General features: G+C 43.4%; 1 protein-coding gene across 1 annotated transcript in view; it reads left to right on the forward strand.

The window, feature by feature from the left end:
* Positions 1-26,519, forward strand: part of ADGRL3 (adhesion G protein-coupled receptor L3) — a 525,203-nt gene that overhangs the window by 462,942 nt on the left and 35,742 nt on the right. The window contains 4 exon segments of the mRNA XM_040555050.1: positions 3,929-4,138; positions 5,256-5,476; positions 13,010-13,076; positions 14,492-14,583. Coding sequence (XP_040410984.1) covers positions 3,929-4,138; positions 5,256-5,476; positions 13,010-13,076; positions 14,492-14,583 — 590 coding nt within the window.

A 26,519-nucleotide genomic window follows, 5' to 3' on the forward strand; every position in this document is an offset into this window, starting at 1 on the left:
CTGACATTCCCTGGGATTTGTTTTTATTAGCTCAGCTCTGGTGTGCAGGCACTGCCAGAGCTGCTCATTGATTTCACGGCCCGGATAATATCTCGGCTGCCTGCTCACCCTGTTGTGGTGGCCACCAGCGCTCCTGTAACTCCTCCTGCAAAGCTTCCCATCAGTGCTCCCTTCCACCAGCGCTCTTGGCCCCTCTGGACCAAAAGCAGGGCTTTATTCCAAAGCCAGGGAGCTCTTCCTTCGCTGAGATTTTGGGTCAGGCTCATGCCCAAATTGCAGACGTAAAACTTAATTAATTGAGAAACCCTTTGACAGAAGTGGATTATTTTATTTCTATTTTTACAATGCTCGTGCAAACTTTGCTGCTGTCTTTTAAGCCTGCCCTGCAGTTAAGGAATTCAAAGGAATAAATCCACCTGGGAGGTTTCACACAGTTTACTTATGAAGCTGTTCCTATACTGAAAATAATCCGTGTGTCAACTTATCTGTAAAGTTAGCGTCATTTTAGCAGTAACAAAACTCAGTGGCTTGCATGCTGGGTTGTGTAGCACCAGTCTTGAAAGTCATGACGTGTTCGGGCAAGTTGGTGTTTGATTGATACTATCAGAAAATTGTCCCTTGTCCTGACATCTGTCATCTCCCATGGGCTCTTCTGGCTGCTGAGGTCTTCAGGAGATTATTGAGAAGCACAAGTTGACTGTTACCAACACATCGATGGTTTCAGATGCATTTCACGTGCTTTAGGGACCTTAGGACTTGCAGAGTTCTGGAATGATGTCATTAGTGCCTGTATCAAAGCCATTTTGTCCTCGGTCAGGGAATGCTTGAACAGTGCTGGGCAGGAGGAGCAGGGGAAAGAGAAGAATTTATTGTTCTGTGGGTCTCTGTGGTTGGGGTAATGGGCTCAGACGTTGTGATGCAGGTACAAAATCTTAGCTTGTTATTTATCATACTTAACTCTGCAAAGCCACATGCTGTTTGTACGAACCGGGTATGTTTTTGCCTTATTTGTCATGCCGTGATATAGGTGGTGGCAAGGATAATCTCATGATACTGAGGAGTGATTAACCCTAATTACTCCTTTTTCCACAGTATTCGTGAAGCTGGCATACCCTATCTGACCTGTTGGCAGCGCAGTATTCTGCAGGTTTTGGTCTCCAGTAAAAATGAAAACACCCTTTTGTTGGACTTGCTCGTGTGAAAGCTCTGCATGTATCTGGCCAAGGGACAGGTGACACTGCCAGGGAAAGAAAACCGGTGCTTATCCAGTCCTCACTGCCCTGGGGATTCTGCTGTGGCACCCAAAATTGGTTATCCCAAACGAGATGGAGCACACCTAGCCTTTGAAATCTGTCCCACTTCTTCTCTTGGACTTTACAAGAATAGCTGCAAAATCTTTTTTTATTTTTTATTTTTAGCCCTGAGGTGTTTTTAAATTGCTCTTGTTCCCAGTTTATTGTTATTATTCCTCCTTGTTTGTTCTTTTGCGAGTTTGTTGAGGTTGGGGAGGAGGTTGTAATTATGGAGAAGCTGTTTTTATGGTTGTTTCCCAGTACTCCAGGGATGGGTGTGATGTACATAACAACAGTATTAACGTTACGATTAATATTAAAAAGAAGAGCAGTAAGAGTGATAACAATAATACAGGAATGAAGTTGGCATTCCTTGCTAAGTAGGGCGAGCGTCGTGGGCAAGCAGCCCCTCCCTGAGGTTCATGCTCTGTACAGGTAGCAGGATTCCTTTCCAGAAGCAAAACCACCCGTTAATCCTGCATTGTGTTTTCGTGTCAGTAGAGCAGTGATTTCTTGATAGAAGTGCAGGAGCTGAGACCTTGTGAGGTTTGCTTCATGCAGAGGAAGATGCTCCGAGAGTGTTCCTTGTGCCAGGCTAGCTTTTTCATGGAATATGTAAGTATGTGCCGTTGGCCTTGTGTCACTCAGTCTTCCCAAGTCCGTGTGGTTGCTTTCTCCTTATATCCACCCACCTACCAGTCCCAGAGCCTTCTGTCACTTCTGCTTAGCAGGTCCATCTAATCAGGTGAGCTGGCACGATTGCTCGGGGAGATGTTATCTTGCTGTTCCCCGGCAGCCTCAGATGAAAGAAAGAGTGATTTGCAAGACATGATGTTTGCATTAACATTTTTTTGCACTGAGTTAAGAGGGATGGATGAGCTGGAACAGCACCGAGATAGAGCAATGCGCAGCCACCAGGAAAATGATGTGCACTTCGTCTTCTTGTTTTTCTGGGTGCTGCTGAAGTAGCTGGATGTAATAGGCATTTCGATCATGGTCTGCAAGAAGCACATGAGAATTTCTTGCCTCTCCGTTGTACTCGAGACCTTTAGCTCGTTAGAGACCAGAAATGCTCGGAAAGAACTGCAGGAGCATTTGGGGAAAGGAGCCCTCATCTCTCCACCCCCTTCGGGGAGTCTTCCTGGAAAGAAAACTTCCATCATGGAAGAGATGGAGGGGAAAGTCACTCCCCTTCTTTCGTTATCATTTGATGCCTATCACTCACGCTGATAAAGCCAAAGAGCTGAAAGGTTTGAGTTGCTGCTCACGGGTGCTGACATAGCAGAGTGTATATCAGGAAAGGCCTGACATTTGATGTGGCTTTATCATTGGCAGGCAGGCAAAGAAAATGGATAAATTAATCACCTTTTCCCTCCATCTGTCATAGGCTTTTATCCTACAGGGAGGAAAATGTTTCCAGTTTGTCCTGGCTTTTTGAAGTGTGACACTATTGTATTTGCCAGCCTATATAATGCCGAAGTCATCAAAATGCCAGAAGTGGGGAGAATGTGAATAGCATTTATAACACAAGCTGGTGGACCACAAAGCTGGGTTTCAAGGCTCTCAGGTCTTGTTGAAAAGGCCCTGGAGATTTCCAGGCAATCTTTCCCTCAGCTCATTGACTCTAACCACTTAGCCCCGAGCAGCCTCCTTGTAACTCACCATATATTTCTCATTTCTTATTTACATTTTACTAAGTAATGATATCTCTAATTTCACCACATCTGGTGGAAACCTGTGGAGTCACTGGTGACTTTTACAGCCTTAGTAAGGTGGTGGAATACCCTCGGTGTTAGGGTCTCAGCACCCCCTCCTTTTTTTGGGAAGTGAATGCAGCGCAAGCCTGGGAGCAATCCAGAGATTTATCAGCAGAGATAATCAGCAGAGAATCCAGAGGTTTATCAGCAGAACCCAAGCACACCTATGCTGCCCTTTGCAAAACTTTGCTGCTGGGTTGCCTGATTTGTCCACTGCAGTGGCCATGCTTGCATGGTTTGGGGTAAATCCGTGTTACAGGTTCAGCACAGGGAACTTTCCAGACCATCTTCAAATTGCTGTTCTGTTTCAATTTAAAACAAAATTAGTGTGAAAAGTGATGTCTTTTCTTCTGCGTAGTGTTCCAGGGTTCAGTCGGACTTCCCAGGAGTTTTAAAATACAGCTCCAGGGTTTCAAAATTCCCTTCTCTTTCCCAAGTGAAAAGAAAGACAAGACATTTAAGCGATCTTTTTCTGTCCAAACCCTTCAAGCTCGTACACCTCTGTGGATGTTTAAAGAGAGTCTTTTTTCACTGTTGGTAAATGGTTGTAACAGAATCGTGGTTTTCATCTCCACAATGTTGTTCATATGAAACACTTTTACACCTAATCAAAGTGTGTGATGGTTCTTTAGACAGTGTGTCCTCTTGTTTGCCATGTTTGTGAAAAATGAATCTCATCCTAAATCCAAAACACAGCACCATACAAGCTTCTAGGAAGTCAGTTAACCGTATCCTAGCCAAAACTAGTCCCTTGTGCCACAGCTTGGTGACTGGATAAAAAATATTTGGGGAAGTGTCACAGACAACCTCACTCTTTGCCTCAGATAAATTAGAAATCATACAGCATATGACTGATTTTTTTTTTGGTTTTATCTCCAGCACAGTGATGCAGTACATGACCTGCTCCTGGACTTTATCACGTGGGTTGGCATCCTGCTGTCACTCGTCTGCCTCCTGATCTGCATCTTCACCTTCTGCTTCTTCCGTGGGCTGCAGAGTGACCGCAACACGATTCACAAGAACTTGTGCATCAGCCTCTTTGTAGCAGAACTCCTCTTCCTCATTGGCATCAACCGGACTGACCAGCCGGTAAGAGGCAAAGCACTTCGTGCTCTCGCTGCAGGAGGGAGCAGAAAGTGCACTCTCACCTCTGCATATAGGATGTTTGGTCATGGAGTGGGATATATTCCAGTGCTGCCTTAATCTCATGCATGAGTCCTTGCAGGGTGAGGTAGTTAATTGGAAATCAGATCTTAATTACCAAAAGAAGACCAAGACGCTTCCTAGTATTAGCTGTCTTGAGATTTCTTCCTGGATGAGTGGGAAAAGTTATTCCCTAAATGATGCCTTACTGCGTCTGTTTAATTCTTGAAAGCATGTTGCTGTTCAGTTTTTGAAAAGAAAAGGCCCTCTTCATAGAACTGGAATAGATTTTGCATTTTCATAGTCTTTCCAGCTTTTCAAATCCCTTTGCCTAACTCCCTTCCTCTCACTATAACTGTTTTGTTGGGAAACCCCCAGCGTGCGTCCTACTGTGTCCACAGCACCCAAGGATATTCACAAGGCATGTTGACATTTGGAAAGTCACTCGGGCAAAAATAGTCGATGGGGAGAATTTGGGAAGAGAAACACAGCCTTTGTGAATCTACAGACAAAACCCCAGTGTGTTGGGGCAGTTATGATCTAGTCTGCACACTTCTGCACATGTATGCATGCATTCATGACTCTGTCTGTCAACACACACACCAGTCAGAAAAGTAAATATATGTATACACACATGCACGTTCCCTGGAGACACACTGGAAGCTGAGGGTCTGACTCAGAGATCACAGGAACGATGGAAAAGGTCTGCTCTCATTTCAGAGGCTGTATGCTCTTTGTTTGTAAATAATGCGCGTGTATGTGTTTAATCAACAGGTTATAAAAATGTGCTTATACTACACACATCTTTATATGTTTATTTGCCAGATTACATACATACCTCCTGTTGTATATTTGAATATGGTTTGCATGCACAGATGTGTCTCTTTGGAAATAGTTCTTACACATTTCCCAAGTGAAAGAAAAAAAAATTCTTACTTTGGAGATGAACTCCCTCATTCTTTTGAAACTTCCCAGTAAGAGCCTGTCTGCATGTAATCTTGACTGTTGCATTAAGTTAGCATAGTACAAACACCTTCTCTTGCTCTTTTAAACCTGTCTGCAGATCGCTTGTGCTGTCTTTGCTGCCCTCCTGCACTTCTTCTTCCTGGCGGCTTTCACCTGGATGTTCCTGGAGGGGGTGCAGCTCTACATCATGCTGGTGGAGGTTTTTGAGAGTGAACACTCCCGGAGGAAGTACTTCTATTTGGTTGGCTACGGCATGCCTGCACTGATCGTGGCTGTGTCAGCAGCAGTGGACTACCGGAGCTATGGCACAGACAAAGTGTGAGTGGGGCTTGGCATTGCTTGGATCTGGGCCAGAGGATGGGAGGGGGGACGACAAAGGGAAGCCAAAAGGCTGGAGACCGAGCAAGTGAAAGCTGCTTGTGCAGGCAGCACTCAACTGGAGGGCATAGCTCCATGTCTCCCAGTGTAGTCCATGATCGTGGACTGTTCCCCACCATGAAGAGATTTGCAAAGGTGTTTTCCTGGGAAAGTCTGATGGGGAAAATTTCATCACATCATTTCATAATATCAGCAGAGGTGGCTGTCCCAAGTCTCTGCCCAGACAGCCCAAGTCTCACTTTGGTCCTGTATCAGCAAGGTCATCCTTTTTCTCTAACCAAAGAGTATTTCTCACATAGATGATGAGACATTGCCTTCTTCTTTTTCAAGTGTTCTATCAAATTATTTTGCTTGGAGGCTCAGCTAGGTGGTGACTGTAGGGTACATTACCCTCTTTGCAAATCAGAAGAGCTACATCGCTTACCATTATGAATATTCTTAAATGTCTTCAGTATTGCTGAAGCTGGTATCAAAGCACAATTTAGATGCTCAGCAACACCGTCTAATAGAAAACAAAGGGAAAATTGAGCCTTTGATTTCTTTGCCAGCTTTGTTACAATAGCGCTAACAATATATTTTTATTGATGTTATTTTATTTTATTTGTTGCTTTCCCTTGTCAGGCTGCCTTTCCTTTGTCATTTTAACTCAGTTAAGAGCTCAGTCTGAAGGCACAAGTAGCAATGAGCCAGTGGCGTTTCTAAAGCTCTTTTTGAGCATAGGTTGGGTCAGGCTGTGGCAGTAGTTGATATTTTGTTAAATCTAACTGCAAAATTTTTGCCTGAAAGCCTTATTGCCATATATGAACCCGATTCTTTGCAGAAGCAAATCTGTAGTGCAGTAGAGCTGCTCACGATCCATTACTGTGCCAACAGGTAGGGTTGATTGCAGCTGGATATTTGCATCATGTTTTTTCCATGAGTGGGAGAATAGCAACCTGAATTTGTATGTGTCATACTTGGTGGAAAGGAAATGGCCCACACAGGATGAGGGCAAGAGGGAGTCAGTTTTCAAGGAGCTCTACCAATTTATCTCAGGTAGTGTATCCTACTTTGACAGGCCTATGGGTTAGAGAAAAAGTAGCAGAACATCCAGTTGCAGTTTCTGGAATTTGTGCAGTAGGTGAGAGTGTTTCCATCAGCTGATTCCTGCTGTTCACGTCCTGTCGTGACAAATCAGGTATTGAAACTTTCTGCCTCAATAGTCTGTTCGTCCCTTCAGGCAAATTTGTTCTTGCTGTGGTGTTTCTACTGAGGACACATTAGGGCCGAAGGGACATGAGTCTGGACCCCTGGAAGGCCAGCTGAGATGCTCTTTTGCATCTGCCATTGCTGGAGCTGCATCTCCACCAGTCTGTTTGGCAGTCTGGTTGTTTAGTGCCCTCGGGGAGTAACTTGGATGACGAGGCACAGGCTTGCTTTTCTGGCTGCCTCCCACGCTGTTCACCCCGTGATTTCTGTTGCAGGAGTTAAGCACCACAGCAATTCTTCTGCATACTTTCCCAATGTTTTGTGCTGTGCACCAAGAAAACCCATCACAGCAGCTAGTTTTTGATGAAAAGTAGCACCAAACACATTGTTTTACAGTGCTCTGTCGCTGTTGGGTATTGAGAATTTCTTGCAGTTAAAGGAATTCCTCAAGCCCAAGGTATCACTTTGGATGTGAGACAACCGTGCTACATCAGAGTTTGGTTGATTTGCATTTCTCCCATCTTTGCAAAGTCCATCTGGATGTTCTGCAGGGACAAACCACATACAAATGTAAGGTGTGACAGTTACCTGCATGCAGCAGCCAGTTGGTAGAGCAGGAACATATGGCACCTAACCATGGTGCCCATAAAGCACCATGGCAGCTTTGCATTGCTGCAACATTACCACTCCTATAAGTGTGTATAAGTTCCTTTCTGAAGCACAGCAAAATAAACATATTCCGTGGAAGATGCTGCCTTTTCCCAGCCCAAATATTTCCATACATAGGTGGTACAAGCAGAAAGTTTAGCTGAAATTCGCTGGAGATGAACAACAAAACTTTGCTGTCTTTGTGTTGATGAGGCAGCAGTCAAATGCCTCTGCCAGCAAAAGCTCTCCCCCTCCCCACAGCATAAAGTAGTATTTTTAATGACTAAACATGTATATACAATATTTTGCAAATAAATATTTACAGAGATTTGTAGAGCCTAAAATATTTATTTATAATCTCTAATTCTAGAGTGCACAATTTTATCACGTTCTCATACTGGAAAACTAAAAAACATACAATATGTTTTGTATAACTATCATGCTCCATCTGGTTGATGGATGATGATGTATTTTTCTGTGTAATGTTATTAGAAGGGTAGAACTGATTAGAATTTGTAGTGAACTATATGCCAGGCATACATAATTTGATTGCAAGAAGTTGCTTGGTTTTGCCGGGTTTTGTAAAACATCCTCTGGAATATATTACTTGCCTCCCTCCATTATTTATTGCATTTGTTTAAGCAGGACTTATGGAGCTGTTAGTGTTATTTGTTTCTTGCCTGGCATTTGGTGCCACCCTTCATACATATCAGAAGGATTTGCTTAGAGACCCCATGTAGGGTTTCTTGATTTCATTTTCCTTTCCAAATCCAACCCTCATGCCCACATTACATAGTCAAAAACAGGCAAATACAGTTAAAAACAGTTCCTCTCTCTGTTTCTTTGCTCATCAGTTGGTGCTTGTGATTTTCTGCCCCGGTGTTCATATTGATATTTTGGAGGAGCTGCCCAGTAAAGATATTGTCTGACGGTTAATTATTCCAAAAATTGGCATTGATTCTTTCCCTTTTATTATTGTTTGTTTAAGAGAAGTTCAAATCACCCACAGCAGAAGATTTAGGGCTAATTAGTTCGATGCTATAACCAGGCAGTAGCGTAGCGATTACATTAAAAGACCATCCCATTCAGGTCAGTTGGGAATATTCATGTGAGCAAGCTGAGCCCTGTTTGCCCTTTCGCCCAAATTCATCAGAAGTGTTGCATCTCACCTCATTCTGACTGTCATTTCTAAAGTAAATGTGAAAAACAGGTAAACCCCACTGCAGACACTGAGGTCAGGAGACCACAGGTGATTCTGGCAGTGCTCACATGAACCTCCAAGTGGACATTTCTTACAGACCAGGTCTTTTCAGCAGCACGAGAAAACCTGAGGTCTCAAAAATAACTGGAAGCAAGCATCATGATCTGAAGGCTGTAACAAATCAGCTGCTGAGTCTTAAATGGCCACATCTTAAGTTTTGCTGGAAAAAAAATGTGACATCAGGATTGCAGTTTTAAAAACTGCACTTGCCTTGTCCTGTGTGTTAACCGAATCCATTTATCTCCTGTCCACATCTGATGTAGTGGGCAGTGCTGCAAAATGCAGAGGAAAAATCGTATTTGCAGTTGTTGTTGTTGTGTGAAAATAACTTGTGTTTAAAATTCAGTAAAAACCTGGATTAAGACTTTAGCAGCCTCCCTGTGAGAAGACCTGCTCAAGTAGCAGGCCATCCTAAACTGACAGTCAGAAGCTACTCTATATCACATACTGCCCTGGGTTTTATATCAATGCCTATTACAAATCTCAGAGGAGAGCAGCTATGCTTTGAATGGCTCAATATATTTTACGAAACGTACTTGTAGGTATATTCATCTACTGGTGATCAAATTCATCGTGCCAGGAATCTCTCTATTGTTTCTCTCCCTCCCCTCCTTGGTATGCTATAAAGCAGGATATACGTGGCAAGAAATCCAGCTGTCATAAAGCAAAATGAAAGCCTGGTGTATATACACAGCCTCCAACTCCATCAGCCAGCTGCCGACATCACTTGCATGTTAATGTTGCTGGAAAATAGCTCCTAACAACGCGGTACTTCTTGGATGGCCCCATGAACTTGTTTTATTTTCAGTGCTTGTGCTGGGTATTTGGTGGAGGAAGCGTGAGCAATGGGGATGCTGGAGAACATACATTGCACCCCTGAAAGGCACAGCTTGTTCATACATATCCCATTACCACACACAGCCAAGGAGGCTGTATGGCCATGTGAAACGAACTGCTGAACTCCCATGAACAACATGATATGTTAGGGCTCTTCGCATTTTATGGTCCAATGGCAGCTAATGATTGTTTATTGGTTATATTTAGTACACACCGGGGATAGTTTAGTATTTGATTTCTCTTCATGCAGAAAATCGAGCAAACTCTTTGTAGTCTTTATTACTTCGAAAAAGCTGTAGGTGAATATAGTGACTTGTCATTGTGGAAAAGGAGGAAATTAAAAAGGAAAGGAAAGCAGCTCCACGGCACTCATTACAGGCACAGCACTGACTATGCTGGTGTGGCTCTTCCTAACGGTAATGGGCTCTGGAGCAGCGTTTCCCCATCCGCGGATGTGCAGATAATCTGCTCTGCATTGTGCTGAGCCCTGAAGCAGCTCATTTGCTTAATGGCAGCAGAGTATAAACTTGTAATAAGCAAGTCCGTGCTCACAGTGCAGCTGTGCATGGGGGTCAGAAGTAACTCAGCAGCCCAAGATTAGCAACTTTTTGGAAGTGAGTTGCCTGATTGCTTCCTTGTTTCAAGGAGCTCATTTATGCAGCTCATTGTGCGTGTGGTTTTGTCTTTAAGGGAAGAAAAGCTCAGTGTGGTACTTGTCTGATTAGCAATTTACATCTCTGCAACAGAATTGGCAGGACGCCTGTGTTTTGATGTTTTGTTCTTAATTTGCATTTTTAATGAGGTAGGACTTAAATGGGTTCAGAGTTGCACCGCTCACCGATGACCACGAAAAGCCTGGCTTTTTAAAATCCCCGTGTGGATTGGATGCAACCCTGCAGCTTTCAGTTCCGACGCCCAGCACTGACTGTCATACAAGGTTTCATAGAAAGTCAATTTTTCTGTTCAAACAAATAAAAAAATCGCATCGCCTTCCTTAAAGCGTGCAGAGAGGCGAGAAAGCCCATTCTGCTTTTTTTGCAAGCTGCGTTCTCATTCTTGCTCAGATGAATCTGCCTCTCAGGGGATGGGGACCATTCTGCTCAGTGTCTGCCCCACGTGGCTGGAGAGCAGGACCTTTGCATGCCAGCATAATGAATCCCTGACCTGCCTTCTTGGCTGCTTGCCATCCACGGGACCCCTCCATCATCACTGCATTGCGCTACATAACCACAGGGACAGCTTTTTAGGGGAAAGCAAGAAAGTTCATTTGGCTAGCAGGGAAGGAACCAGTTGCTTCACACTTCTTTGCTCCGCCTGGCACAGCTTTTCCCTCATCTTGTTGTATTTCAGTCCTGGGATCCGTGGGGAATCCAGGGGCTGGGATCAGGGATCTCTCCCAGAGGCGAGGCAGGACTTTGGTGTAGGCAAATAGGTGCAGGTTTTCCCTGTGTCCCAATCTATTCGTGATCAAAACCAGATGCCTCAGCTGTGACCACATGGCTAGCCAATGTGTTTTAAGGAATGGAGACAGGTTTTTATGCCTTTTGTCCTCCATTGGCTTTCTGAGAAGTGTCTTGCACTTCATGCCAAAGGAAAACTGAGTGGTTGGGCAATTGCAGTGCATCGTGCTCCCAACTCCCTGCAGCAGGGCTGGGGGATTTTGTGGATGATAACTTTGCAAAAAGGCTTAAAATATTGACATTTAAAAAAAAAAAGAAACACCACTGGGTCCTCTCCCACACACATTCCACCCAGCACTCGTATCTGTGGGAAGAAGTTGTGGGGCTGCCTATTTCCCGATTCATGTTTGGCAGCTGAGGCATAAGCACTAGGTAATTTTTTTTTTTCCCTGTGGGATGGGGTAAGTATTAAGACTTAAATGTCCCATAATGCGTGAGCTGCTGCTATGCAAACATCTTTTTTCGTGGCAGGGGGACTCTTTACAGGTACTTCATTATCCCTGAAACCTCTATTCCTCTGTCAAATCTAGTTGCAATTGGCTGACATTTCAGGCGTTGTTATGGGTGATGCACAGATGTCATGATCGCATAAACCCTTTCCTATAGGAAATCAGGCTGAAATACTTTAGAGTCACTCATGTTGCTCCATCACCAGCTGCATCTAAATCACCTTGAACTTCAGCAGCCGTGGAGGAAACAAGATTTCCGTGCAGTCGCTCTGAAAGCCCCTCTGCTTGCCGCTCCCATCACGATTTGGATGCAGTCACATTAAGATTTTTGATGAACAGCTGCGGAGTCAGTTCGGGAGTGGTGTCATGGAAGTGACTGTATTTTAATTTGTGATAAATACGGGTATGATCGTAAACATTGATACTTCTTTAAGGCTGCTGAGACACGCAATGTATATAGTCAGGGAGGAAAATGGGAAGCTTTATCTACATCCTTGAATTTATTCATATCTTGACTTTTCCCAGCCATTGAGGCTCAGGGCATGTTTTATTCTCTCAGCAGAAGACTCGTGTTGATCTCTTCTGTTGGGCTGCTGGCACAAACCTTTCTGCTTGTTTCAAAGTCCATTGGAAGGGAAAAAATTGAGCACATGCACTAGAGCTGTCATTTGTGAGAATCGCTGTCTCTTCCACCATGATAAATTCATATATACAGTTCCTGTCGCTTATCTAATTATGAAATTTCATTGGACGTTTAGTATGAGTGTTTTTACGCTTTCTTAGTCCTCTGCGTATAAATGGAGCTGTGATTTGCAGCGTCGCAAACACGACAAGATATTATTATTTTAAATATCATGTGAAACTTTCTTAGAATTTACATTCATCTGTCTTGTAACCAGTCACTTCCATTTTATCTTCCTGTCGCCTGGAATGAACTAGGAATGGAAATGTAATTTCCCAGGGGCCTAAAAAATGGGGGGAGTATTAAATGCAGCTGAAATTAAGCGATTAATAATTTAGTTTTAGGCCATGAATCAACTTCATGGAATAGCACAGACCATATGCAATGCTCGAAACATTAGTGGAAACAAAACACTCTGGAGGTTCAGGGAAATAAAACACTCTAAAGGGGAAGTTGCTGAACCTAATTAAACCTCAGCCTTCTGTTAGCAAAATCGTGCTTCCTGTTTGCACAAAATTTGCTCCGATCTGCTTGATGGAGAAATGTCACCTCTCTTGACAGCTGACAGACAGCTTGTGTTGCATCAGGGCTGGAGAGGAAAGCTGAGCTTAAAGCGAAGAAGCTCCATGGCTGCTCATCGGACTCCTTCCTTAAAAAAAAAAAAAAAAAGGTTTTAAGATTTTTTTCCAACTGACACAGAAAGCCGTAGCAACTAGGCCTTGTGCCATTTTCCCCCTCCTTCCTCCAGAGGTAATTATCTTACTCCATCAATAGCACTGTCAGAAATTGGGCACATAATTCAGCATTTAAATGAACAAGCAATGTAATATTTCCTGTCTCCCACCGGCGTGTTTTGCAGCTCACATTCTTCTCTGTCACTCGCTCACTCTTGATGTATGTCCTGGGTGCAGTCCTTGAATGCCTTCTCTCCCCTGTGTTTCATTACAGATGTTGGCTCCGACTTGACACCTACTTCATTTGGAGCTTTATAGGACCAGCGACCTTGATAATTATGGTAAGAACTCCTAATTAACTACTCCATCTCTCAGGTCAAGAAATAAAACTTTTGCTGTCCCTTTACTCTGTATCTTTAATTTACACAGATTAATTTGAGAAAGGCATGTTCTTCTGTGACCCCACCTGGCACAAGCAATTAGATGCTCGTTACGGGAGGCTCTTTGCATTGTGAAACACTTGATCAAAACAGGGAGGGGAGGGCATGTGGTATGTGCTGTGGACACTGCCTCAGAGCGGGTGCTCAGACAGTTTGGTTTGTACTGCTGGATGCGTAGCAGTGCCAAATTGCTTTGGTGCCACTTGCTGTCCCCCCTTTTGAACTCGAATAAACCTGTGTATGGATCCAGCAGAAAGGGAAATCTGAGGTGTGGGGGATGAAATAAAGCCCAAACTGGAAGAGAGGTTTTATGGGGGTTTTTTCCTCCCCTGCAGAAGTTGGAACTCCTGTGACTTCACAGTTAGCACGCTGCCAGCGTATCAGCTAACACCGCGGCAATGTAGAGCACACAACTTTAGAGACAGCTGGAGTTTTCTCAAACTTTAATCGCTACAATATGGCTTAAATAAACCATCCGTTGTTTTGAATAGGCGAGGGTTTGGCTAATGCAGCAAACCAGGCACTCTCACGTCAATGCAGACATTGTCCCTGGTTCTCCGGCAACTGGGGGCCTGTTCAGCAGCCCTCCGCATCAGGGAGGGGGCTGAACCACTAGCCAAAACTGTTATGGTATTTTTCTCCTCCGTAAGCAATGCATTAATGAAAAGATATCTTCCCTTTCTGATAATGTCTAAAACACTGGTCCGGGCTTTTGGAAACTCTTTTCCATGAACTGGTGGCCCTATTAGCACTAAGGCATTGAAACAGCATCATGTCTTTTACTGAACAAATCAAACTGTTTTTTTTCAACTTTGAATTGTGCTAAGCATCATCAACAATAGCAATTTCCCTGCCCATCTCCCCTATTAGAACATATTTAAAAGATAAAGTCACAGAAATTCACAGAAAAAGATGGTTTTATTGGGTTTGATTTCTATGGGGCTAGCTAAGCAAGAAGCTTTGAGTGACTTTTTGCAACACTACACCTCCCAGACACAGACGAGCCATTAGAGCAACTGCTTTTCATTTTCTATAACGTCATTTGAAGCACTACAGTTGATGTTGGAACCAGCCCTATATCAGTAACACACCTGGCACCACAGCTTTAGTAAAGCTGTGGCATCGCTGCTCCGCACTCTACAGGCCAGGTCACCTTATAAAACGCTTGGCAATTTTCTGTGATTCAGTCTGTATAAAACTGTAGTGAGAGCTAATTTTCTAACGCAACTCATCTGTTACAGAGGAGAGACTGACTTTCTCCCCATCACGTTCTGCCGTGTCATGTAACCATTTTTTTTCCCTTCTCTCTTTTGCAGCTTAATGTAATCTTCCTTGGGATTGCTCTCTATAAAATGTTTCATCATACTGCCATACTGAAACCCGAATCTGGATGTCTTGACAATATCAAGTAAGTGGTTGTCTTTTTTTCTTTCTCTCTGCCTCTTTCTTTCTTTTGCTGTTTATACCCCTGTTCTTCTCTGAAGGCATACAGGGGAATCAACTCTGCTGACAGCAATGATAATAAGGGGCAATAGACTGGATTACAGCGCTGCAGAGTGGTTTCTAATGGATACCAACAAGTGGCTGATGATGAAGGACTGTCTTTGAAGTGACTCAGCTTGCATTAGTGTTCAGTCAGTGCCTGTGGTGGCATTTTCCATTCAATTTTGCATGAAGGAAGCAAAGTTACATTTGCTGTCCTTGAAGTAGGTAACCTCCTATTCCCTTTACATAAGAGGAAATTGTGCCCAATAATTACCAGGTAATTATTGCAGTTTCTACAGGGAAGGTGTTGAAACTATTGATCATTACTATTTCTCTGCACTGTGAGCACAGCCTTGCTTCTTTTCTGTTTATTTTGGCCACTGACAGATTTAATGACCCAAATTCTCCGCACAACCTGATTAGTTTCAGCAAAGCTACCAGGGTTTACCTGGGGGTGCCCACAGCAGAGGATGCACTTGCCATCCTAGGCATGTTTTGCCCTTGACTTGGATGATGTCTGAGCCAGGGCATCTTACTGTCTAGCAAGCTGCCTCATTATATTGATAGAATATTAGTTTCTGCCAGTGCCTGTTTATCCAAGTACTTCTGGCTTTAATTACTTGCTTCAAAAATATGACTGGGATTTCAGGTGCAGCGTGTGATAAGATGGGGAGCCGGCTAATTAAGAAAACCATCTAATGAACTTCAGGAGGAAATTGTTGGTGTCAGTGCTTTAGTGCACATCCAGGAAAGAAGCGTGTTGTGCAATAATGCTGCTGGAAGTTGGTTGTCCCTTCTCTTCCATGACAGGAGCAGGAGAAGAGGCGAGAGGGGAGCTCGATAGGAAATGACTGAATAGCACAGTTGCAAGACGATTCTCAGCAAGTTATTGTTGTTAATGCTGAGCTGCTCTTGCAGATGTTGCTTTAATTCAAAGTAGATCGGTTTCCCCTTGAAAAGCTCCCCAGCAGGCAAGGCTCACTGTGCCACTGGCATACCATGCCACGGCATGGTCTTTGGGGTGAAGTTTTTATATCTTAGGCTCAGATTCTTGCTGGAGGGCTGGAAGGAAATGGGACCAGCTCCCTTACAAATGCAGGAGACCTGGTCTTGCAAGCATGCAGGCACAGCTAAGTGAGTCTGTGATTTTGTGAGTTCAGGGACCTGCGGGATGTTCATCTGCCGTACCTGTCCCTGCCCGGCTTGTGGGCAGGCTGCTCTGTGGTGTGTCGCTGTTTCTCCTGCCGTCACCCAGCTGTAAGACAAAACTGGAGGAGCAGTCCCTCCTGGATGTCCAGGACTGAGCCCAGCATGACAGTCTTTCATTCGTTTCAGACAGGCTTGGATGAGGCGCTAAAGGAATGGTCCATTTAATAACACTTGGGACTTGCAACATGACTACTCGTCATGCATTAGTGCTATGGGGTTGTGTGCTGAAACAGTCTTTCTAAGGTTACCCACACAAAATCTGTCTAGAAAGCCATTCAGGATGACATTTAGATTAAAAATTGGGGGAAAAATCAACTAAAAAAAAATACCAAAACCCTTATAATTAAAGCAGAGATAATAATTGCCTACTGAATAATCTTGCTTGTGCTAATCTGTAGTATCTTTGTTTAAAATGCCAGGAATCTATACAACCAGTTATGTCAATTACCATGTCATTGTAAAATATTTTATAGGTTCTTTGGCAGATGAGTGTCTATTCGTGATTTGACTTCATTAAAACATTTTGAAAACACAAGCAATTAAAACTCTTTAAAGTATGTTGCTGATAGCCTTCCAAACATTTTGCTTCATTACAAATGATTTTTTGTTTAAAAAAAAAAAAAAAAGAGAGAACATAAAGTAAACTCAGGAGGACCCCAAGCTCAGCCGAAGTTTATCAAAACAAGATTTTCAGAAGTGACTTGATTGCAATTTATGAAAACCTAAGCAGAAATTAGATGTTTAAGTTTCTAAATCAAAGTTATGTGTTATCGCAATATTGGATATACTTGAGTTAGGGGAAGGTGCAGATTTTTAACAGAGAGGGGAATTTACCTTTTTGAGATAGCTTTCCTAGAGATGTGAGGGACTCACCATCTCCAGAAATCCTTTAGGTAGGATCATAGTCTTGTTCTAGGTAAGAACAAGATCTTCCTAAATCTTTTTAGAAGTGACCAGAAAGAGCCTTTCTGAGCTTACCTCTGTGGCTTTACAGGGTTGGTCAAAATATACCCAGATCTCTTTCTCTATATGCACGTTGACTTCAGTGGCTCTCAGTGTGGTTCCAGAGCATTGGATCTTGTCTTGTCAGTTTGTGTTAAAAAAAGAACAAACCAAACCTAGGGCCTGGATTGGAGGGCCCCTTGCTGTGATCTGCATTTGACAGCTTTACGGCACACGGGGAGCTGAATGGGAGTTTGTTCTCCCAGTTCATTTCCTAGCACTGCTCTGTGTAGGGCTGTGGCGAAGCTCTCGCAACATAAATCCTGAGCCAGTTCAACAACAGCAAAATACTTGATTCCCTGTGGCAATGTAAAAATAAAGGCCATAAAATATTTTAATAGGCTGTTAATAAGAGCTCCTGCAATCTGGTGCTTGCCTATGTCACTTTAAAGGTTAGAAATACATTATGAAGTATAGAAAATAGAGAGCCAAATAACTCCACTTAAATTAATGAACTTGATAAGGGATCAGGTGTCACCTGGGATACCTTTAATTACTGCACCAACAGAAAAGCCATTCAAAGGGCAGTGCCTGAACCAGATGCTGTGCAGCTGAAAGATTTGTAGGCACTGTGCAAAGTTGTAAAAATAAACTTCCCTAACCTTCAGGAACAGGCTCTGTATTATTGTGCCAGCATGGGAGAATCTGACATTCCTGCAGTGGAGCGCTGGGTACCTAGGGGTTACCCAGCAAGAGATTCAACGAGTAAATAGCTGGTTTACTTTTTACCCACATTAACTTTTCCAGCTTAGCCCAGCACTTTGGGGAAGGACAAATCTGTTGTTGGGTAGGCACAGTTAGTACTTCTCCACTAGGAGAGCATCCTGCGTGTGTCAAGTGGGTGTTGAGCCAATTCAGGGGGTTGTACCCTCTAAAAGTGAGGTTCCTGCTCCAGTCCTGCTTTGCAGCCATGTGGTTTCTCGTGGCAGGGTTGCATTTTCGGAGGGAGAGGCTTTATTTTGTTTGTATTTCCATATCAAACATTCCCGTGTGGTGGGGAGATGTGAGCTTGTGTATGTGCTGTTCAGCTTTGCAAGGGTTTCTGTGCCAGCTGCTGACACCAGGAGGGCAGACTAGATGCCATTTCACGACAGGTACTGTCAACAGGATCTTTTGAAACAGAAGGGTTTGATTTCTGCCTTCAATGCATTTAAACAGAAATGTTAAGAGCTTGCCCTGGGTAGGGATCTCTTCTGTCTTTTAAAGATCACTTCTGTATGAAGCAGTGCAGAGGACACCGAAAAGGCTGCATGCATGGATGCTGCACGTAGCTTTTGACCCTGCCTCCTCAGATGCTGAGTGGGAGGGAAGATTTCCTCCCAGCCTTTTCCAATGGCCGTTTCTAGGTTGGAGTTGTTTTAGTCTGCCAGTGTGCTAAGGTCAAGGCCCACTGTGGCCATCACTCTTTCTACTCTTTGTGGCTTGTCGGCAAACACAGGTTAGCTGAAATGGATAGCGGAGAGGATCCTTTAGGCTTTGGTAGCTCTGTCAGCATCATTTGTGTCTCACTTGTGGCCCATCTGAGAGTGTAGCTGGGATGTGAATGGTCCACGAGGTTGCTCATGAACACAAACTGATCCACCATCAACACAGGTATCTGGCAACGTGTTGTTTTGGCGTTTTAGTTCCTGCAGCTCTTCCGAACCTACAAGGAAAGCGTGTTGCTGATAGGAAGGCAGTTCTTCCAAGCCAGGGACATGCCAGCTTTCTGGATGGTGAGAGCCTGCTGTGCCGCTTGCATCTATAGCCTGCGAGGTGGAGACTGTAGGCATGTCGGTACGGTGTTGATGCACCCTTGCTAGCAGATGGCTCCTCGTGAAGTCATGTTACCAGCTGGAATACTTTAGACCAGCTGTGAGGCTGTTTTACCGGAGGTTGCTGCTGTGTAGAATGATTTCTGGAGTCAAGTAGCTCAAAGCCTTTCCTTCACACTTTGCCATTGTGCCAGGTAGATGTTAGATGTGTGAAATGTCTCAGACTGTCGGGGACGGGAGTACACTGCATCTTTTTTATATTCACATTCCTCTAAGAAGCCTTATGTGACAAAGGAGAATGCATCTGTATGTGAACTAGTCCAGCACGGTTCTTAAGCTTTCCATCCATCAAATCCTTTCTGGGTGCAAAGGCACGTAACTTGCTGGACTAGGTCCTCACACGTCAGGTTTTCATCCGACCTGGAGCAGATGCTGCAACACGACAAAGCATCCGCATGTCTCCTAAGTCTTAACCCCATTCTCTGTGCAAAATGCAGGATGAGTGAAAGCCTTGTTCTGCAGCCGTTTAAATACTGCTCATTAGAGTCGTCATTAGGGTTTTAGTAAAGGAACAAAAAAAAAGATGGGCTACACTGATCCAGACATGGTCTTCACCATGTCTGCTGAAATCTGAGGTCCTCTCTCTGCTGCGTGGTGCACAGTATAGGGCTTGCTAATTAACGAAATGGCAAACTGGTAGAAAATTGGGTAGGGAGAGCAGTTATTTAGTTAATAAAGGGCAGGTCCTGTAGGCAGCTTAGAAGAATTCATCAGTGTGGCTGGGACACTGCCATGCCTGGAATTACACAGGAATCCCAGCTGATCTCCAAATGCCCAGAGGGGAGAGAGCGAAACCTGCTTTCTCCTAGCAGAGGCCAGAAGCCACTCTTGCTGTTCCTTACAGATGCAATCTTCCCTTTGAAGCTCCCGCAGACGCTTTTCCCTCTTCCCCCTGCTGCCTTGCTGCGGTGAGGTTTGTTAGTGTTTCCCACAGCTACACGAGCCTTCCTGACGTCCTTCTGCACTGCAGTATGTGGCAGTGAGATTTTACTGTATTTACTTTAGAAGGGTGACACGTGGGCTTTAGCTGCTGAGCACAGTTACAAACCCACTGAAAAGAAGGCAGGCAGCAGAGGGCTTTGTCAGCTCCCTCCTCTTTTGTCTTACTTAGGTGGGTGCATTGTTGTTTTAGCCATGATATAGCTTGGCTTGTGCTGAGGCCACCAGTATGCTCTTTAGAAAGGAAAACTTGTGGGGACCTTTTCAAAGAAGAGTGTGTCGGGCTGTAGTCCTGGGCTTGTATGAAAGGCTTGTCCAGTGCAATAGAAACCTGCCCCAAAATCATCCAGGAAATGCAATTTTCTGTCTCTCTTTCAGACAGGGATATCCAGACTCTTAGCTGGTAGCTCCTTTTGTTTCGAAAGAGTCAGTATTAATTAGGGGCTTTGTGATAGTTTAATCCTGGCATTAATCGCTGTGCTCTTCTTGCAGTTTTCTTCCCTCTTGTGTAAACGTGCTCCCATCTCTTCTTCTTCAACAATAGGATAAGCACTCCATCAAAAAAGCGAAATTTCCTTCAAAATGTATTTATTCTGAACACGCAGGAAAGAATGTTTTCTGGTATTGTGGCTGGATTCACAAGAACACATGCTGAAATCCTATTAACGTGGATGATGCAGAAATGTCCAGCACTTCAGAAATCAATCCCACCCCCCTAGCCTCCAGGTAACCAAAATGAGCCTCCCCAGGCTCACCAGCTGCCATGGGAGCCTCAAATGGTCTGCGGCTCAAGGCACACGGCCCTGATTTAATGGATAAATAAAAAAGTATATGCTCTCCTTGGTTTCTGACTCGAAGAAAGCTGAATGGTCTCAGCTAACTTCAGTAATTATTTTCTCTCTTGAACTTACTCCACAGTGAAAGGCCACGTTTCTCATCTGCTAATTGTCCTCCGAGGAAATGCAGCCAGTAGCGCCGTGGGCTGTCATAGGCTTCATCATTGAGAACCAAGCTCAGGAGGAGGTGCTGGGAGAGGGGAAATACCCATTCGTCTGTGTCCACAAGCACAGAGAAAAGCAGGTTAACCTGCTACACTGTCCTGCTTGAGGATGCGTGTTATTCAGAGAGGAAGACACCAATGCTGAGTGTCTAAAGCAGGAATTTGGCCTCCGTGACTCACAGGGCACCCCTTTGCAGCGTATTCAAGCCTGATTTTCGGAAGCACAGAGCTCTAGTAAGAGCTAACGACAATGAGGAGGGTATACAGCTTCACTGTCAATACCATTTGGGGTTTACAGCAAACCTTGAGTTGGTAGACCTTTTTTTTTTTTTTTTTTTTCTTAGAGCCTCAGCTCCCAAATTAAACAAGACTCACACCATGTTCCTCTAATTTTTTTTCTTTTTTTTTTTTTTTTTTTCCATAGGAGTCTCTTGCTCACAGGCTTACAGAAATAAATCTGAGAATGTGCGACCTAAAAGCAAAAATCAGGAGCCAAATGCAAAGACTCAACATTTAATATTGCTATATAAAACCTCACATAGCCAAATCTGGGCTCTTTTAGGGAGCTTGGCCCAAGCACAGGGAGGCGAGGGGTGAGGGAAGTTACATGCTGTAGACAAAGTCTGTCATGCTGGGAATTATGGTCAGGTGTACTACAGCATCAGACGCAAAAAACGAGAAGCCCCTTTTCCAAAATGTGCCTCCTTTTCAACTTTACAAACCATTTCCATATCCTGCTCTCCCCATATGTTGTATGGGTGTAAGTGATTATCTGCTCATTTTCTTGCTTCTCAACATATGTATTTTATTTAAAGAGACATGACTAATTCCATCCCCCAGATTAGCTTGTTGTTACAGTCCTGCAGTTCTTCTTAAGTCATAAAAAACTCCTCGAGAGTTAGGTATAAAATTTAAACTAAAGGTTAAATAGAACTTCCAAAAAAACATCTGCAGAATGAAATCTTTGATTTAACACAGCAGTATTGTGCTGGCAGGAACAGAGGTTTACCAATCTCATTTTATTTACCCAGCTGATTGAAATGCAGAAAAAGTAAACATCCTGGGTTTGGTGCAGTGAGGAGCGAGCTAGATTTTTGAAAATGCAGGATTCCTTATCCTGTGGTAGGAAGAGCTTACATTACTGGTGCAGACAAATCATTTGTGGAGGGTATCCTTTTACTAAAGAAAGATTAATTTGTGCTTTTAGCCATTTTAAAAACAAGTGAAACTAGGGAGACAGCAAGGATTATTTCGTATTTTTTCTATTGAGATTTAGTCGATTCACCTATCAGTTTCTGGATTTTTTATTTTATTTTTAAGACACTATAACTTGGATATAGTTTGTGATGCCAAAGGCTCTGGAATTGAATATCCCATTGGATTCATACAGGGGGCTGGACTTTCAGAGCACTTTAATCTTTCATTATGTCTGGGTTTGCAGCTGCCTGGGAGTGCGCAGCGAGGATGCAGCACTGCGTAAGGCTCCAGCCCTTGGGAGCACGCCCAGCACAGCACCTGGGTGTTGTAGTGGATGCAGAAGGCCCAATCCTGTGTGTTCAGCATTCTCGATCCCCATCAAAGAAAGAGCTGAGGGTATGTGCAAACTGACAGAAAGGAGGTCGTGAAGACAGCAGCCGGGGCAGTATGCAGGGAGAGGGGGTTACGTGCATCCACACTGAACCCTGTGCAGATGTTAGGAGGTGTGTGTGTTGGCTGGAGTGGTGGAAAGGACAAGGTACAAAGGGTTTGAAACACAAGCTACAGAATACAAACAGTTACAGGAGCCACAGTGAACCTTTGTTAAACGTGACCTGAAACCCTGACTGGTGCATTACCTATAACTTAGCGTGTTAAATAATACAGCAGTGCCTGTAAAAACAGGCTGTTAAAATTTTTGTATGGCCCTACTAACAAAGTAACAAGACAACCTGAGTGGGCTGTTCAAGAAGGTTGCATTGAAAATCTCTGCTTCCCTGCCAGCTGTGCTGTATGCTGCAGTTTTGGACTCTTTAACTTCTGGGGACAGCAGGCTGGGAGCACAGCAGCTCCAGGGGTGCCTCTCAGGGAGGAATCATCCTTTGATTTCCTCTGTGGGGAAGAATAACGTGATACCAGGGAACAACCAGAGCCCCCATTCTCTGTCACTGGAAGACTTTACCCTTTTTGTTTTTTTTGTGGTTTTTTTTGTAAGCATGGTCAAATGATCTGAATGATCTGCGTGCTTCTGAAAACAAGGCATAGGTTTTTATCTCCCTTAGAAAACCTACCACCACACAAAGTTTAGGAGCTCAGGCTATGATCTTTTTTTCCAATATGGCTTTGAGAGCTCTTATCCATTAATACCATGCCTTCATCAGCCCAATGGTTGGCTTCTTGTCTTCCTGGCTCTTGGGCAAGAAAACTCCATGCTTTGTAGATCCCTGGTTACCTCAGTGGTATTTCTATATAGCCTTCATCTGCATCTCTCCATGGCAAACTTTGAGCAGGCAGCCTAAAACAAACCCAGAAGAATCACTTAGAGAATCACAGAATGAAGTATTTACGAGCTTCCTACCAAGAGAAGATATAACACATTTATATTTTGTCAGGGCGTGGAGTGTGTGAGCACCCTGGAGACAGAAACCCTGCTTATGCTGAAAAACCATCTGAGATTGTATTTCCATGTGCCTTTCTTGCCCACTAATGTCGATTGAAGCATCGGATTTTTTTTGTTGCTGTCTCAGTTTTTTACAGCATGGTTTGGTTAATATCTGACTGTTTGGGCTTTGGGTTTTGCTTCTTTATCTGTGGCTTTTGTGATGGCTGTGTTAATGTTGCACGGTGATTGGAAAGCACTAATCTTTCCACTGACACGTGTCATCCTCCCAGAATTTGGAAAAAAAAAAATCAATCAGTGGTTATTGATCTGAGAGTGTGTTCTGGAAGATATTAAATACTTAAGGTCTTTCTGTGAACACATAAATCAAGATTATTGTTTCAAAAGGCCATACATTTTAAGTATTTTGTCAGCAAGTCCTGCTGGTGCTGTTTGTGAAATACAAATGTGTCTGAAGGCTGTGCAGAATCTGGATCGTGTGGAAACAATCAGATATGTGGTTACACATTAGCGTGTTTTGAATAATCATGGCATGCCTTTGCAAAGCTAGGAGGAAGGAAATAAACAGGGAAGGCAATTCAGAGGGTAATTAATTACTTACAGAAAATTAGGCGAGCTTAACAGAATTGCTCTTTCCAATTGCAATAATTAAGAACAAATCTCAGAAAGCAGGCCATGACTTCCCCAGGAAAGCTGAGTGGGAAAAGGGTGATACTTCTGCCTTTGACAGAGAAAAGCAGACATAGGCCACCCCAAATCATGCAGGGCCAAGGGAAATTTGGGTTCATTTGTCCGGATAAAATCTTCAGAGCTACTGGTGGCACATCCCCAGTGCAGATGGGATGTCTGGTGGCCACACGTGCCGTGGAGGGTCCATCTCTGATCACACAGCCCTTATGTGCTCATCATCACTTCCCTAGGAAGGGTGAAAGGATTTGTAGCCTGCAGGAGTTGCCTGGCATCTCCCTTCTGCCAGGAGGTAGGACCCTGACCTTTACAGATTTCCAAGGAACGTAAAGCCAGGGGTTTCTTCTGCAAATGAAGCTGAAAGGCACATGGCTCTTTTCACAAACAAGTCAGTCTTCCTTGAGAGCAAGACCCACAAACGAGCACTAGTGGGCTGGGGGAAAATGGAGGATGGAGACTTGTTGTCAAAGACGGGGAAGCAGCCAAAAGATGAGACCTGGAGATTATTTCTTGGAAGCCTGTGTGATGTCAGGGAAGCCTACAGCAGCAGCCTAAGGAAGGTACTTAGGAAAAGATTTGGCTTCATGCCACTTACGTGGTAACTTTGTCACCAAATGTGAAGACAGATCCTTTAAGCACTCCTTTATTGCTTGCTATTGATTTTTCTCAACGTGAAGATGCTCCTCCACTAATTAGCGATGAACTCGTTTGCTTTATGAGGGCAGTTCTGGGCTTTCCAGCTACTTCCTGTAGATTTTCAGAAGTTCAATAAATCAATCGTTTGTAATCCTTGAAATTAAAAATAGAAAAAAAGGAAAAAACAAACAAACCTCCCTATTGCCTCATATTGGCAGACAGTGGGGAGGCACAATAGCACGCTTTATTTTGTGTCTCTCATGCTTTTCTGCAGGAAACATCTGTCTCTGTACTCTATTTGTGCCATATTAAAATGAATTCCATGGGTCTTTCTGAATGTGCTAGAGGGTACGCATCATCCATCTATTTTTATTTGGGTTTCATCACTCATAACAGCTACTAAAGGTCCTGTTCACTGTGCATTCACTTTGGCATTTTTTGCTTGTGAGCCAAACCATGTATTTTGGGGCCCGAGCTCTGAGTCCACATGCTTACTCCATTCAGGCCTTTTGCTGATACCAGAGATACGGGAAAATACTTCAATTTATGAAAAGACTGATAAGATAGAGTTAGATGAAGTTAAACCATAAAGGGCTGAGTAAGATGGTAACATGTGAAGTCGATCGATTACGCAGGTTTTATTAGAGGTATAGTTTTACAGTAAATGTGGCTAAAAACTACACTTTTTAAATAGAAAAAAAAAACTCTTCAAAATGTACGAAGAACAGTCATTATTCTTTTAAATGAGAGTTGCATAGCTGCTTTTTGATAACAGGCATTGTCAATTCATCAGCTTTTTAAGATGAATGTAAAGGTAAATTCTTGCCTTACTGTTCCTGCTTCCAAAAAATGAAGGCTTTAATAATCCAGAGTGATGCCAAACTACCTATGTGGAAGTGGTTTGCACTGTAATATATAACTTACAGATTATCTGTGCCCCTGTATTGAGCTGTCTGTGTATATTCTGGCAGTTCGGTCACCTTGTGTCAAAAAGGTACATGCTGGGGTTTTAAAAAGACAGGCAGCTCGAAGGAAACTTCCAAGCTTCTGTCTTGTCTGTGTGTTGAAAACAACCCAGGATGCATTAGTTTTGAAATTTCTTAAGCATCCAAACAAGGACATAAGCAGCTAATATTAGCAACTTTAAAAATCTGTATTGATCTGGAAATATCACTGGAACGTAGGAAGTAATATGAACAATCCTTTCTCATAAATTACAACGAAAGTGCTTAGGGAAAATGAAAGACATCTAACTTAAATAAGATTTTGAAAGAGTTTTACATGATGTGTAATTAACCTTAAGAAGTCTTTGCCCCAAGGTAATGTCAGGGCTTTTTTAAGATTCGAAAATGGATTAGGTATTTCTGTGGATTGGTAGGCCATCCACTATCCATCATCTGGGTTGTGAAGAAACTCAAGGGAAGGAAGGTAAGATTTGCAGAGTTATAGGGATAATACAGCTACTGAAGATCAACTTTTTAACTTCAGGTATTTGAAAGTTAAGCCCCCAACTAAGACATTATTCAGATTTCCTCCCTAGTCATTAGAGAAGGGCATTTCTTCAAGGAGTGGCAAAGTCTCACCTGCCTTAAATACCTAGTCGGGATAAGTTGCAATTTGGGGGTGCCAGTCTCCTGTTAACTGTGAAGAGATCAGAGCTGCATAGTTAAAGTTGAACGGGCTGAATTCCATGGTTACCACCAGGAACCAGGAAGGATTTATCCCAATCAGTTCTGGAGAAACCATTTTATCTCCAGCCTCTCGGGCTGTGTTAGGCTAGGTTTTCCAAGGATTTATGCTTCGGCTATTATTTGCTTGCACTGTTAGTAAACATAATCTCAGTTTTCCAGTTAGCAGCTACATTTTCCCCTGAGCTAAGACTGTTCCAAGGCTTTTCTCTCATCTAAGTGATGTTTTTAAACGTGTTGCAGATAATAGCACTGTATTAATGCAGCGCTGATAGGTTTCACAGATTT

The sequence above is a fragment of the Cygnus olor genome, chromosome 4, assembly GCF_009769625.2.
Source record: "Cygnus olor isolate bCygOlo1 chromosome 4, bCygOlo1.pri.v2, whole genome shotgun sequence".
In the NCBI taxonomy this organism is placed as follows: Eukaryota; Metazoa; Chordata; class Aves; order Anseriformes; family Anatidae; genus Cygnus; species Cygnus olor.